The 15,499-nt window shown below is 40.3% G+C and overlaps 1 protein-coding gene across 1 annotated transcript in view; it reads right to left on the bottom strand.

The window, feature by feature from the left end:
• Positions 1-15,499, bottom strand: part of SLC17A8 (solute carrier family 17 member 8) — a 41,725-nt gene that overhangs the window by 23,506 nt on the left and 2,720 nt on the right. Inside the window, exons 2-5 of the mRNA XM_061417024.1 lie at positions 11,784-12,036; positions 4,587-4,705; positions 2,662-2,776; positions 870-957 (exon numbers count right to left, since the gene is read on the bottom strand). Of these exons, the coding sequence (XP_061273008.1) occupies positions 870-957; positions 2,662-2,776; positions 4,587-4,705; positions 11,784-12,036 (575 nt within the window). The remainder of the gene's footprint in view (positions 1-869; positions 958-2,661; positions 2,777-4,586; positions 4,706-11,783; positions 12,037-15,499) is intronic.

Here is a 15,499-nt window from a genome sequence, read left to right as displayed (position 1 = left end):
ACATGAGTTTGAGTAGGCTCTGGATGTTGGTGATGGGAGGACATGGACAGGGAAACCTGGCGTGCTGCAGTCCATGGGGTCGCGAAGAGTCGGACATGACTGAGCACCTGAACTGAACTGAACTGATGACAGTGTGTACAATGTAGTGTGTGGTGAGGAAAGCTTTGAATCAAGAATCTAATGTTCTAGCTCCTGCTCCATTCTTTGGTAGCTATGTGATCTTGAGCAAGTCACTGGACTTCTGTTTTAGTTCAATGAAATGAGATTTAAAATTTTAGTTTTAATTTCTCCATATGTAAAAAGAAAAGGACTGGGGCCTTGACTATTCTATATCTTCTACTTTCAACTTTGGGAAATATTTGTTGGCTAATCCTACAACTTCCAATGACTATTTTCTTACTTTTCTCTATTAAAGACGTTAGAAAAGCTAGGTACTGGCTTTCCCAGCTTTCTCTGTAGTTAGTAAAGCCTATAACACAGTTAGGACCAAGCAAATAAAACTGGAAGCCTGCTAGGGGAATTGGGAAAGCTTTTTCTTTCCTGATGAAAAAGAATAGAGGTGGTTAGGACACCCATCCCCTCTTCTTTCTGCTTTTAGTGTGGACTTTATGCCTGGAATTGTGGTAGCCATTTTGTGACATGAGGAATATGCATGAATGCAAAAAGTTACCACTCTAAGGACAGTGGAGTAGAAAGTCAGAACATGCACAGGGCCTGGATAGACTACAGGCCAGCAGAATCAACACTAGCAACCAACCATTCACCTTTGGACTTCTGTTATGTGAAAAAATTAATTTTATTTAGCAAGGTCTTCATCTAAAGCCAAAAGCATTCCTATATGAAACTTGCTATTATTCCAAAACACTCACCACAAAAGGAGGTTGTAGCCAGTCTGCTTCTCTCCAAAGGTGGTGCCCACTTACTCCACATCCCGTGACATGCTGGGTATGTCACACCCTGGCAAAACAGATGAAAATGGATGATTTGATTTGACTCCAGTTTCGTTTTATGTTTAAAACTTGGACTTTGCCTCTTTGACACTACAATATAAAAGCCCAACTTACAGAAACTAAATAACATGTGTCAGCTATTTTGACTCACAGCTGCTGCTGCTAAGTCACTTCAGTCGTGTCCGACTCTGTGCGACCCCATAGACAGCAGCCCACCAGTCTCCCTCATCCCTGGGATTCTCCAGGCAAGAACACTGGAGTGGGTTGCCATTTCCTTCTCCAATGCATGAAAGTGAAAAGTGAAAGTGAAGATGATCAGTCGTGTCCGACTCTTTGCGACCCTATGGACTGCAGCCCACCAGGCTCATCCACCCATGGGATTTTCCAGGCAAGAGTACTGGAGTGGCATGCCATTGCCTTCTCCGTTGACTCACAGCAGAGACGCTAAAATTCAAATACCAGTTCAAAGGTAAGCAAGGTGGGGAATAGGGAAGGGGGTCTTCATATTTCTTATTATTTAATATCAGTGTGGAAATGGATTTCCACAATCAGCTGATCCATCCTCTCATTTAAAGATATAGAACCTGAGGCTGACAGCCATTAAGTGACTAGATTCTAGTCTTCAGGGCTGCTAATATCATATTCTTTCTACTGTGTTAGTATTTTCCAAAGTGTGGTATATGTCCCTCCAGTGGGATAAGAATTGGATTTAAAGTACTAAAACAACCTACATTTTTATTATCATTGTTACATATATATTCTAATATGGTTTAGAAAAATATAACTAGCACATTAAACCCATTTGATAAATATCAAAAATATTGTTGCTTATGATGAGGTTCTTTTATTTTGTTTTGTTTTTAAGTAAATTGACCAGGGGAAAACTATAGGCAAGTAACTATATGAATCATAGTGTGAATATGACAAAAATGACAATGGTTAGAGGTAAATGACTGAGTTTGGGAAACATTTCTCTACATCAGGTGGTAGTAGATTATGGCCTGATGTGGCCCACCATCTGTTTTTGTCCAGCCCTCAAGCAAAGAATGGTTTTTAAATTTTTAAGTGACCAGGAAAATTTTTTTAAAAGAATTACACTTCTTGGCATGTAAAAATCATATGAAATAAAAAAATATCAGTGTCCAAAAAGTTTCACTGGAAAGTAGCCATGCCTACACATTTATATATCTCTGGCTGCTTTTGTAAACAACAGCAGAGTTGAGAAGTTGCAACAGACCACAGTATGGCCAGCAGAGTACAAAATATTTACCTTCTGGTTCTATATTATGCTACCCACTTCATCAAGTTAAATCTCTGTGTAAGCCTACATCCCTGGAAATGTACAGATTTATTAATAAATCCATTTAAATTGTTTTAGTAGAAAGAGCCTCGGTTATGTGAACTGAAGGCTTTGGGCTTCAGTTTCAAAATTTATTAAGCAGAAGTGGTTGGATTAAATTACCTCTAAGATCACTCCTGGCTCATCTGAAATTCTGCACTCTGCGCAATGATCCTTCATTGTGTATAGATTTGGAATCACACAGGGAATTTTAATTAAAGTATTCATAACTATAATCATATAACAGAAAGTTCAGATAGCCAGACAAGGTGGGAGATAGGAAAACCGATAAAGGAAGTTTTCTTCAAAAATTTCTAAAAGCTCGTTTTGTCTCCAACAATATCAAAATCTGTTAAGAAAAGAGTCTCTTACCTCCACTAAACCTTGCAAAATCCTGACACACATGACGCAGCCGTAGTGCGCCCTGGCTGCAGACGGAATGAACATGTTCAAGGTTGATGTGAAGAAGATGGCAGCCCCAAAGACCCTGAGAGACCAAAACACTGTGTTACTGGGCAGGCCCACCATGGATGTGGCACATTAGTTAGACATCAGGAACGAATCTACCAGTTCATGGAAGATCACTGTCTAAATTAATAGAGAAATAGATGTGTTAGGGTCTGGTGTGTGCCATGCTAGACTGTCAGGCTGCTTTGATTCCCCAGCTCCAGTCCTTGGGCCAATAATGGGAAGGTTTGGGGCAGTACAGGGGTGTTCTGCCTAGATAAGATCCAGAAGCTGGAGACTTAGCTACATGAGGTAAACCTACTGGAGACCCACCATTCTTCTAGATTCTGCCTGAATGATCCATTCTGACTACTACCTCATGACTTCTGCACATTTGGGTTGGATCTCCTGCTTCCCAGTTCTGCCCTCATGTTAGCAGATGGGGATACCAACTATCTGAGAAGCATGCTGTGTCCTGGGACCAGCCAAGCACAGGACAGGCCGGGTACCTGTCTCAGCCCCCCAGCTTTCTGCCAAGTACTGTGTGTCTCCTCTTTGCCTCGACAGGAGTGTCCCAGGAAAAGAGAGTGGGCATCATTTTATTTCTTTCTACACATGCTAATGATGCCTCAGATCTTTTATATTCTGGGAAATCTTATTATACGTTATTTCTTTTTAGGGCAGAAGTGTCAATAGTGACTTCAAAGACCATAGGAACCAGGATTTTATCACTTTTTAAGAAGCATACAACAGGCAAGTGACAATAAATAAAGGACACAAATTAGATAAGAACATAAGTAAAATATGAGTCATGCTCAGAGAAATGACTTTACATATGGATATGACTTTCAGACTTTTTTTGTTGATCCATAAAACAAAATAAATTTTATATTGCAACCCAACACACACTCATACACACAGATGCAACCAAAACAATTTCCAAAATACGATTCTAAAATGTGCAATGAGCTAAGATATTTTCTATTCTATTTGATTATCTTTCCTTCTATTTCTCTCTCTTTTTAGAAAAATAGATATTGGCAAATCACTATTGATTTTATTACCATCTAATAAGTTCTGTTTTAGAGTTTGAAAAATACTGCTTTATAAAATATACACTTCAAAAAATCCATTTAAGTCAATTACAATTAGAAATGACCTGGAAATAATTAGTACACTCCTAGTACACTCCTTTTCTAGTACATATACATATTACATATCTCCCAAGTGGCCATCACTTTTTGCTTCAATACTTTTAGTAACAGAGAACTACTACTCCTTGAGGCAGGTCATTTTTTCTTGGACCTACTTTTATTTGCTCAAACACCTCCTATAGAATCCTAAGGGTATGAAAGACATCTTACAGTCTAGAAACAAGCCCCTCCTACTCACATGACAAAACCAGTATAGTACAGGATAATATCAACATAGTAAACAGCATCACAGAATATCATTGGTCAAAGGGAATTCAGACACAATCTAATCCATGTTTCATTTCACAGATGAGGAAATGGAGGTCCAGGGGAAAAGAGGAACTCAGTAGAGGTTACCAAGTGAGTTCCTTAGGGTCCAGAAACTGTTTCTCCAGACTCAGATGCAGTTGATTTTTTTTTTTTTTCAACTACATTATCAGTTAAAGAATTGTGAGATAGATTAAACAAAAAAGTAAACAAAAAGATTCTCAAGAACAGGATGATATAAGATAAATGTCTGTGAATCATGTCTTTAGGAATGATTTCTATCTTTCATTCTGCACCCCTAAACTGAGAGCCAGTTGTGCAGAATTGATAAAAGTATACAAAGCCATATTATGATCTGTGTAGCACTCATGTTAAGTCAATTTATCTTACCTGTTTGCAGCAAATTTATTTGAAATGAAACCACCTGGAATTTGTGTCACAATATAACCCCAGAAAAAAGATCCATGGATAAGGCCCACCGTCTCTGGATCCCAGTTAAATTTTGCTGTCTGGAAATGACAAATCAGATACACTTGGTTTGTAAGAAAACACTTGCCTGTCATCATTCACTGATGATTGTATACAATAACCCTACGAAGTCTTTCTTTCCCTCCTTTAAATTCAGAAAATATTTTTTAGTTTTTAAATCTGTATTGGGGTACAGCAGATTAACAATGCTGTGATAGTTTCAGGTGAACAGTGAAGGGATATTCAGGAAATATCCGCCCCCCATGGGGGGGGGGGCTCAATGACAGCAGGGACACAGCAAAGTCCTTGTCATTGAGCTCAACTTCTAGTGAGAGAAAGGAGAGACTATGAACAAGTTAAAAAAATGATGAAGGCTAAGAAGAAAATAAAACAACTTGTAAAGAAAACAAAAGGTAAATTCTAGGTTTACTGGGTTATTTAGGTACCAGTTTAGTCAGAATGACAGTCATGCCTCTCTTTTCTTTATGAAGATAATAAAACCTACCTATGCATAGGATGTCTGGGGATAAATGCCATGAATATTTCTAGTAGGTTATTCCTCTGTTTAGAGATTTTTGCATTTAACACATTAGGATAATGCCTGGAGCGCAGTGTAGACTCAGTAAATGTTAGCAGCTATTGTTGTCATTCTGATGATGACAATGGCAACAAAACGCCCTTACACAACTCTCAGACCATTGAAGCCTTTCCTCACTTTCTTTCCCAGCAAAGTAACTCACCCTTTTCATATTTCTTACAAATCTCCCTCCCCTGAGGAAGCTCCTCAGCTGCCCTGAATTGAAATGGTCATTTTTCCTAGGCGTTGGTCCACAGACCTCTGTTCTTGCAATCATGGCACCCACCCTGCTCCCAAACTAGCCTGTCACATGTCCATTTCCCACGTGAGGTGGCAGGTGACTCTAAGGTGGCAGCTGTGTCCTTTTGACTTTATAACCTCTGTACCTAAAACCAGGGTCTACAACATAGAAGATGCAAGTAAATATTTGCCAAATTAATGAATGGCTTTGTAAAGCATTGGTATCAAAATCCAAGATCTTCCTATTATGGAGTAAGAGTTCTTAATTATCAACATAGTACCTTTTAAGAATTTCCATCACATTTTGTTTTCCTATCACAAATTGTCACGTACTTATTTGCTCATTTATTCAATATGCACCGTGTGCTTCCTGTGTGCCAGGTCAGGTGATAGTATAAATACAAACTCAAGTGTTGCCTTTGCCTTCTAGGAGATCACAGTGCAGGTAATATTGGCTTGTGCTCTGCACTGTAGTTCCCATTTTGCAGACTAGGATGTTGAAGCTCAAGAGTAAAATGAACCTAACCATCATTTATTCAAATCAGTTCACCAAATTTTTATTTTATGCTACCAAGTGCCACACATTGTACTAGACACTGGGCACATAGCAGTGAACAACAGCAGTAATTGCTGTTTTCACAAGATGTCAGTGGGGATGGCAGGGAGTATATACAGGTGTTCACTGTGTTAGATGGTAATCAGAGAGGAAGAAAGAAATGTGGACAGAGAAGGGGAACAGGAAATGTTGGGTAGGAGTGAAGTAGGGAGATGTTTTACACAGAGTGGTCAGGGAAGCTTTCACTGAAGAAATGATTTCTGAGTGAACTCCTAAAGGAAGAAAGGGAGCAAGTGATGTTCTTCCTTATCAGAAGAAATTGCTTTCTAGACAAAGAAATAGCAAGTGCAAAGGCCCTGAGATAAGGATGTGTCTTGTGTGTTAGAGGAACAGCCAGATGTCAGAGGAGTTGGAGTGTGATGGATGAGGAAGGCATTAAAATAGGAGAGATTCAAGTGATGAAGGGCCTTCTAAGTCACCATAAGGACCTTGACTTTTACTCAAAGAGAGATGGAAGCACTGAGCCGAAGGACATGATTTTAAGTCACTTTCCATGTATTTCCTCTTTACAATACCTAGAGTTAATTACGTCATTTTCTATAGAAGAGGAAATTGAGATTAATTTACTTGCCCCAAGTCATAGAACCAGTTGTAAAGAAAGCCAAGACCAAGACCTCTTACCAAAAGACCATATTCTTTCCATTGCTCTGGAGACTTGACTTTCTCACTAAGAAGCAGAGACCAGACTTCCTTGCCTTGAGTCACAGAATGCTCCCAAGAAACCAAAGATCCAAGACAGAGGGATCCACTTCATTCAACAACTAACTGTCAATCACATGGTCCCCTGCTCATGTCTTTCCCTCTGACAGAATGGTGCTTCTTTCCATTTGGACAAAGTTACCTGAAGAAAAGTACTTGTGCCTGCCAAGAACTGACTTTCACTATCATTGAGTCCATGAGAATCATAATGGTCCTATGTATAAATTCTTATAATAAACCAGGTGCTACATCAGAGATGGTATTAGGCTGAAAAAATGGTCCCCAAAGATACATGCACAAAACCCCCAGAATCTATAGATGCTGTCTTGAGAAAAATGTTTTGCTGATGTGATAAAGTCAAGGATTTCTAGGTGAGTTTTTCTGGATTATCTAACTGGGCCCTAAATCTGATGACAAACGACCTTGTAAGAGAAAGGCAGGGGGAAACTTGAGACATAAGAGGAAAGAAGGCCATGTGAAGATGGAGGCAGAGACTAGAGTGATGCTGCCACAAGCCAAGGAACACTCAGAGCCGCCAAAGCTGGGAAAGGCAAAGACGGATTCTCCCCTGGAGCCTTTGGAGGGAGTGTGGCTCCCTCCAACGCCGAGTTGATTTCTGGCCTCCCTGACTATGAGAGACTAAATTCCCATTGTTTTTAAGCCACATGTTCATGGTCATTTGTTACAGCAGCCTTAGGAAAGTAATAGAGTTGTTCAATATATTGGTACCAGATTATCTTGTTTGATCTGCAATCAGGCCTTTTATTCCCATTTCACAATACAAAGCAATGAGACTTAGTAAAGAATTTCTAGAAGTGCCAGGTTCTACCTCCCTGCTCACATTTCCTTCTAAGAGGATTCTCCTCCTCCCCTCAGTGCCAAGGGCCTCTCCCCCGTGACTGTGGATGGACACCTGAATAGAGGGAGCCAACGTATAGGCTGGACTCTCTCTGTCTCTCTCTCTCCTTTCTCTTTCTCTCTCTCTCTAATCTGAACCCAGAGATTCTAGTTAGACAATACTGCACACTTGAAACAAGTTCCATTGGAGTCAGGGCCAAGTAAGTCAGCTCCCCAGCAAGGCAACGGCTTGAGGAACTTCGGCTTTGGAGAGCAGTGAGATACCATGGAAAAGAAAAAATAGTCCAGGAAGAGACCTGGGAGAATGGAGCCGACTCAGAGAGAAGCAGACGCAAGACCCTGAAAGGCCAGAAAGTTGGAGAGTAAGCTGAGGATTTCCTAGTTCCCATGAGGTCCAGCTCCACTCTGCCCCTCCTGACTCCTTCTCCCCACAGTGCAGTACAGCCTGGATCTCAGTCCCTCCTCAGGCTGGCTCCCTTGTCTGGGGCACAGACTGCACAAGCATACACGGCAGATAGCTTTCCACCCTTCACTTTCCTGAAATCCCCAAAGCCCTACAGTCATGTCCTTTTTAACTTGAGCTGGTTTCCCATTTCTGTTCTTTGCAACCAGCAATCCCTAACCAGGACAGAAGGGCAACTTGCTCAAGGTTCCAGAGCTAATAAACAACAGAGTCAAATTTGAAACCAGGTCTGGCAGATTCCAAAGCCCGATTCTTCTTAACCCTACATGATTCATGAGGAGTTTGGATTTTTCCTGAGGGTAATGAGAACTAATCTCCAAGTTTCTCAGACTTCAGTCATTTATTGCTTACCACATGCCAGACACTGTTCTATATGATTCACATGTTTTAAAACTCATAATTATTAAACTAAAAAAATGATTATGTTTCACACATCAACTGAAGCTACCGTTTATACTATCAGAATATATCAGACTATCAGAATATATGCCAGTTATTTGCAAGGCCTACCTATTTATACCTGGAGTAGGAAATGGAACCCACTCCAATATTCTTGCCTGGAAAATTCCATGGACAGAGGAGCCTGGCAGGCTATACAGTGTATGGGGCTGCAAATAGTCAGACACGACTGAGCAACTGAGCACACACACCTATCCATACTACTTACTTTTCCCCCTCTACTGAAAATAAAGATTTAAAAAATATCTCAGTGCAAAATATCTAGTTTTTCTCCAATAAAGCCAACAAAACAAAATTACCCGCCATTGAGAGGCTTTCTTAATACAATTAGTGAAATCTTTGTCCTTGGGTTGAACATGCTCAGATGGTATCTCAGCTTTGTTCTATTTGGATAAGTGAGAAATGGCCTGCTATAAATTGGAACTTCTGAAATGCTACTAAACTCTTACTTATGATGCCAGAGAAAATGATGTAAAGCATATTTTAGATCTTAATCAGTTTCTCTAAGACTCCAGAGGGCAAAACCATAGAAACTAGAGAGCACACACAACATTGTTTCTTAAGTTTATCAAAATGCCTTTTCCATTTGCCTCAAAGCAAATTCTGTTGACCTAGGCCTATCTTTTCATGCAACAAACAAATGCAAACCAGCATCTCATTTTGATCCAGGCCTTAGCAGACAAGTTTAATTAGCTGCCTTTCCTCACAAAAGGCTGCCAGAATGCATGTGATACACATCTGAAACCTCATTAATGTCCATCATTCTTTATTTTCAAACTGTATGACATCCTTCTTACACCTCTACTGCCCTCCCTGCCCCTCTCCCGCAAAATAAACAACCAGGATATCCTTTTAAAAACAGATTCAACTGTGGCATAAAAAAGAGAATGGTTAGAAGAATCTCCATGGTACCCTTTTCTTCTGGTAGAATAATCTCTTAGTTAAAAAAGAAAAAGGGCTGGGGAATCTGCAGGCCAACTAAAGAGACTTCTTTTTAATGAACTGAAATCAGTATTTGGCAGAAACTGTTCCAGGTAATGCTGATAGACACAGCATGAAGGAAAGCATTCTGTAGTTAAGCCCAGGAAATAAGGCACACCATGGCCCACTCGGAGATTCTCAGAGGACGCAGCACAGTAAAGGTTCCTAGTTCATATGACACCTTCTTCAAAGCACAGCCTACAGAACAGTGGTGTCCAGACACCAGTTTGGGAAACTCTGATCTAAATGCTTTCCCAAACATGGGTATAGACTGGAGAACTATTAGAAGTCTCTCTGCAAGAAAGGAACCCTCCTGCACTGTTGGTGGGAATGTAAATTGGTACAGCCATTATGGAGAACAATATGGAGGTTCCTTAACAAACCACACATAGAGCTACCTTATGACCCTGCAATCCTACTCCTGGGCATATATGTGGAGAAAAATATGATCCGAAAGGATACATACACCCCAATGTTCATGGCAGCAGTTCACAATAGCCAAGGCATGTGTGTGTGTGTCTGTGTGTATGTGTGTCTGTGCTTAGTCACTCAGTCATGTCCAACCCTTTGCAACCACATGGACTGTAGCCCACCAGACTCCTTTGTCAATGGGGATTCTCCAGGCAAGAATACTAGAGCGGGTTACCATGCCCTCCTGCAGGGGACCTTCCCAACACAGGTCTCCCGCACTGCAGGCAGATTCTTTACCATCTGAGCCACCATGGAAGCCCCAGCCAAGACATGGAAGCAACCTAAATGTCCATCAACAGAGAAATGGATGAAGAAGATGTGGTACATATACATGATGGGATATTCAGCCATTAAAAAGAATGAAATAATGCTACATGCAGCAACAGGGATGGACCGAGTGTCATACTGAGTGAAGTAAATCAGATCAGAAAGAGGAGAAATATTTGATATCCTTTATACATGGAATCTAAAAAAAAAAAAAAAAAGGATATAAATGAACTTACTTACAAAACAGAAAGAGACTCACAGACTTAGAAAACAAACTTGTGGTTGCCAGGGCTTGGGGAGAAGGGGTAGTAAGTACTTTGGGAAGGTCATGTACACAGTGCTAGAAGTCCCTCTGCAAACAGATGGATTTCCACATGAGTCACTCCAGTGTGTGCATTCAACACAATGAAACAGATATATTGGGTATCCACTGGGCATACGCTTTTGTTTTATTCTCCCATAATCTCAATACTTCTCAAGGCTTATCATTTAAGAAACAAACCAGATTTCATCTTTTCAGTGGTTCATGAAAACAGTACTGTTTAAGTGACATCACTATAGGCTTGCTTATGACTACAAGAGCCTTTGAATGGGGCCTTCTGCCTCTGTTCACTCCAGTCCTGATCCACTGGATCCACAGGGAGATGACTGGCTGGACAGTGATCATCCTGGAGTATGATCTGATGGTACCATTTCTCTGCTTAAAGCCCACGCCTGACTCCCCTTAGACTTGCCGGGCTCTCCACGACCTAACCCCACTTTACCTGTTGCCTCCTTCTTTTGATGCTTACCTCATTCTATCCTTTTACCAGGATTCTTAACTGGAGTCTGTGGATAGAATCCTGTGGATCTATGAACTTGAATGGGGAAAAATCAGCATCTTTATTGCTACTAACTAATAAAGCAGCATTTCCTATAATTGTGAATGTAAGCAACAAACCCCAGTCATATTATCAGGACTTGTGATTCTATTACTAGAGGAAATTGTAAATATGTTCTATCCCATGATGGCTGTTGTCATTATCTCAAATTATTGTTCACCCTTCAAACACCAAAATTACAGAAATTATTAGACCCATTGCTAGATTTTGTCATCTGATGTGTTCATAAAGAGACCCATAAGTTTCTATATCACAAATTCAATTCTTAGTTTGTTATCTGTATTTAAAATAATTGGTTTCCTTTGTGATCCTATGTGTTTTTTAAAGTTTTATTTTATTTACTTATTTATTTAAGTCGCTCCTGGTGGGCTGCCGTCTATGGGGTCGCACAGAGTCGGACGTGACTGAAGCGACTTAGCAGCAGCAGCAGCATGTGGCATGGGGGATCTTAGATCCCCACCCGGGCATCAAACCCTCATCTCCTGCAGTGGAAGTGCAGAGTCTTAACCACCGGACCACCAAGGAAGTCCCCTGTGTGTTTTACTTTAAGAATTTAAAACATTAATACTGCTGTTGCTAAAAGACACTGACATAGACAGACACTGACCTGAATTTCCGGTTTTCCATCAACATATACAGTGCTGTTATTGACCATTTCCACAATGGCAACTCCAAGATTGCACCGAATGCCAAAGGAAATGCAGAACCCCAGCCCACTCATGATAGCAATGATGTAGCGCTTGGGGACCCCACAGCAGTGGCAGTCACAGAGTGGGGGCTTCTGCCTGGGCGTCTGCACTGGCCTCCCTTCTTCATTCAGCTCAATGTTAACTTCTTCCTCATTGGTCCCATCAAGTTTCCTACAGCGGGCAAATGAACAGGGAAGAAAGACCAGGATTACAAAGTATACTAGGCAAGAAGAAAAAGTGTACCAAGAAAGAAAAAGGAAAACTCAGAGTAGGATGCATCCTGCATGTTTTAACATCATCATCATTATTACTAAAATAAATTATACTGGTTAAAATTTACTGATATTCTGGATATTGTGTTGCACCCTTATAGACATTAACTTATTTTAATCTCATAACAGCTACACAAGGTAGATAGTGTTATCTTGTCCATTTATAGACAAAAAACTAAGTCCTCTGAGGTAGGATGCAAGTTCAAGTCCAGAGTTTGTATCCTCAACAATATGCCTTACTGAATATCCTGCTGAAAGAGTATCTATAAACTTCATCCACATGACATGACCTAGCTGACTATTATGTTTGACTTTAATTTTAATGTCACTTGAAGCCTGCTAAAAGATATACAGCAAAAAATCGATTTATTTTCAGATTATTTTTTCTTCTTTTTCTAAGTCTTAATACAATACTAGGTAAGGAGGTACATTTTCTATCACAGCACAAACCAGTTGGTTGTGTATCTGTTCTTTCTTAAGTGGTTCTAAGGTGATTCTCTGGCACTTTTTAAACAGAGGGCATGATTTCTCATTGAGTCCCATAAATTCAGATTATGGCAGTCCATTGCAGTGAATTTACTCTCTTCTTTAAAAAAAAAAAGTAATTGGGAAAACTGAACACTATCTGTCAATAATAAAAGGAGCTGTTTGCATCATCACACGTACCATAACCCTTCTGAAGATGGCCGATTAAGGTCCAAGTCTTTGTAAAAATAAGCAAAGCTTATATGTTTTCAAGAGTATCATATTCATTAATAACTAATACAATGTCTAACAGACTACATAGAAACACAAATAATTTGCCCACCAATTCATAGCAGAGATCATCATAGTAGCTTCTTATGACTCAAGCAAATGAGGTTAAAGCACATATAGAGAGAGCCTGGACAGGGAAGCCTGGCGTGCTACGGTCCATGGGGTTGCAAAGAGTCGGACACGACTGAGCAACTGAACTGTGCTGAGAGAGAGCAAATGTACTGCATTTAATTCAGCTCATCAAATATTTACTGAGTGCCTACTGTGTGTCAGGCACTATACTGAGTGTTATGAAAGTGACCCGGTTTCTGACCTCCTTCAGCTCTTAGAGGAAGAAAGACACATACACAGTTGTAATTGCTGGATGATGTAGGTTTTCTTGAAATCAAGGTGAAGTGCAGTGATAAAACAGGAAAGGAACTTTCAACTTTAATTTGTGAGGTCTGAATGGTAGCTTAAAAAATATGCAAGAATATGGAAGTAATCGGAAGAGAACATCAACCTCCCAATGCACTTTTGTAACCTACCTGCGTGTGTGCTGATGTGTTCTACGTTTTCTTCTACGGTTGTCTTCCAAGCCTCTAGCTAAGGCCAACCTCTTTCCCTGGGCACTAGATCTCGTTGCCTCTCATGTACTCAAGGAAATCCCTATCCACATATTTCATCAATTATTTCTCCTCTCTACTAGAACGTTCCTACTGTCTACAAATATGCCCTTATTTGTCCCACATCAACATTTAAAATAAAAACACTTTCTCTTTCAGCTACCTGCCTATTTCTCACCTTCCTCTTATAGAAAAACTCAGAAGTCAGTGTCTCACTTCCCTTTGTCCCATTCTCTCTTGTACACACTCCAAACGGGTATATCTCCCAACCTGTCCACCAAAATTGTTCTTCTTGGGCTATCAATGCCCTCCATGTGGTTCAGTTCAGTTCAGTCGCTCAGTCATGTCTGACTCTTTGTAACCCCATGGACTGCAGCATTCCAGGCTTCCCTATCCATCACCAATTCCTGGAGCTTGCTCAAACTCATGTCCATTGAGTCGGTGATGCTATCCAACCATCTCATCCTCTGTCATCCCCTTCTCTTCCTGCCTTCAATATTTCCCAGCATCAGGGTCTTTTCCAGTGAGTCAACCATGAGTCCACATGGTTCAACCCAAAGGCTCTTTCCAGTCCTCATCTAGTTGACCTGTGAGCAGCACTTGACACTACTGATTATTCTTTCTTCCTTGACGACTTTGATTCCTTCATGGATACCACACTCACTTGGTGGTCCTTCTAATCCCTGCAACACTCCTGTTTTGTCTCTTAAACTGAGTTGTTACTTCCTCAACCTGTAAACACTGGGATGCCCAGAGCTCAGTTTATAGATCTCTTTTGTTTTCTGTCTGTACTTTCTAGGTGACCTCACTCATCTCTGGGCTTTAGACACCATGCATATGCTAACAGATTTCAATTTTCATATCTAGATTTATTTGACATCTTTGTAGACACATGATCAGCATCTCAAACCTAACATATCCAAACTGAGTTCCTCTTAAAAAAAAAGTTAATTCCTGAAGCTTTTCACATTCCAAGTAATGACAGTTTTGTTCCTTTGGTTGCTCAGAAAAAAACCTTGAGTGACACCCTGGATGCATCTCTTCTCCAATCTCCATCCAATCTATGCATCAGCGTCCCTTAGTTTGAATTTGTACTCTTCCATTTACTTAGCTGTGTGACTTTGGCCTAGTTAACCTCTCTGAGCTTTCTTCCCAGGTGGCACTGGTGGTAAAAGAACCTCCCTGCCAATGCAAAAGAACCTGCCTGCCAATGCAATGCCAAGGCGACTTACTTAACCTCTCTGTGCCACAGTTTTCTCATCCGTAAAACTGTGATTATAATTGGCCCTCCCTCATAGGGTTGTTAATAGAATTAATGGTACCTGGAACATAGTGTTATTACTATCATTCACTACACATAAGCAATTAGAGAACATTCATCATTTAAGCTGAAAAAAGTCTGTATATCAGTTTCTGGACATTAATTTCCAAATGCAATGCCTTCTATCTGTTCCAAGAGTGGACGATAAGTGAATGCATCATCTTCCTACATTTCAAAAATATTAATGTACCTTTAGCTGATGAATTGCTCAGCTGCTTCTTATCAATGACTCTGCTCTCCAGGAAGACTGACAGTGTCTGGCTGTAATCAGCCCCATGGTTGGACTCCAGACACTTGTCTATGCATTTACCTCTCCCTTGACCATGAGGAAGACCCCACAGTTCAAAAGCATACAGAAAATTCCATTCAGATGATGATCTTAGTAGTAAACATTATTAGACATCTATGATTTATACTGATTGCTAAGTTAGAAAGTCGGGATTCTTAACTTCCCAATGTTCCTGCCCCTTACAAAACAGAAAACATTTCTTCGTAACTTTTTTATTACACTGGATCCTGTTGACTGGTTTTACATAAAAATCAACGATGAGAGGAAACATCCATTACATACCAGGTTCTGGGCAAAGCATTATATATATATATATATATATATATATATATTTATCTTATAGACTTGAGGTTAACACCAAGTGTTAAAACAGCAGAGCTGTTTTTGCTGG

Source organism: Bos javanicus, chromosome 5, assembly GCF_032452875.1.
Source record: "Bos javanicus breed banteng chromosome 5, ARS-OSU_banteng_1.0, whole genome shotgun sequence".
Classification (NCBI taxonomy): Eukaryota; Metazoa; Chordata; class Mammalia; order Artiodactyla; family Bovidae; genus Bos; species Bos javanicus.
The sequence above is the reverse complement of the archived record's forward strand: the minus strand, read 5'-3'. Positions and strand labels throughout refer to the sequence as shown.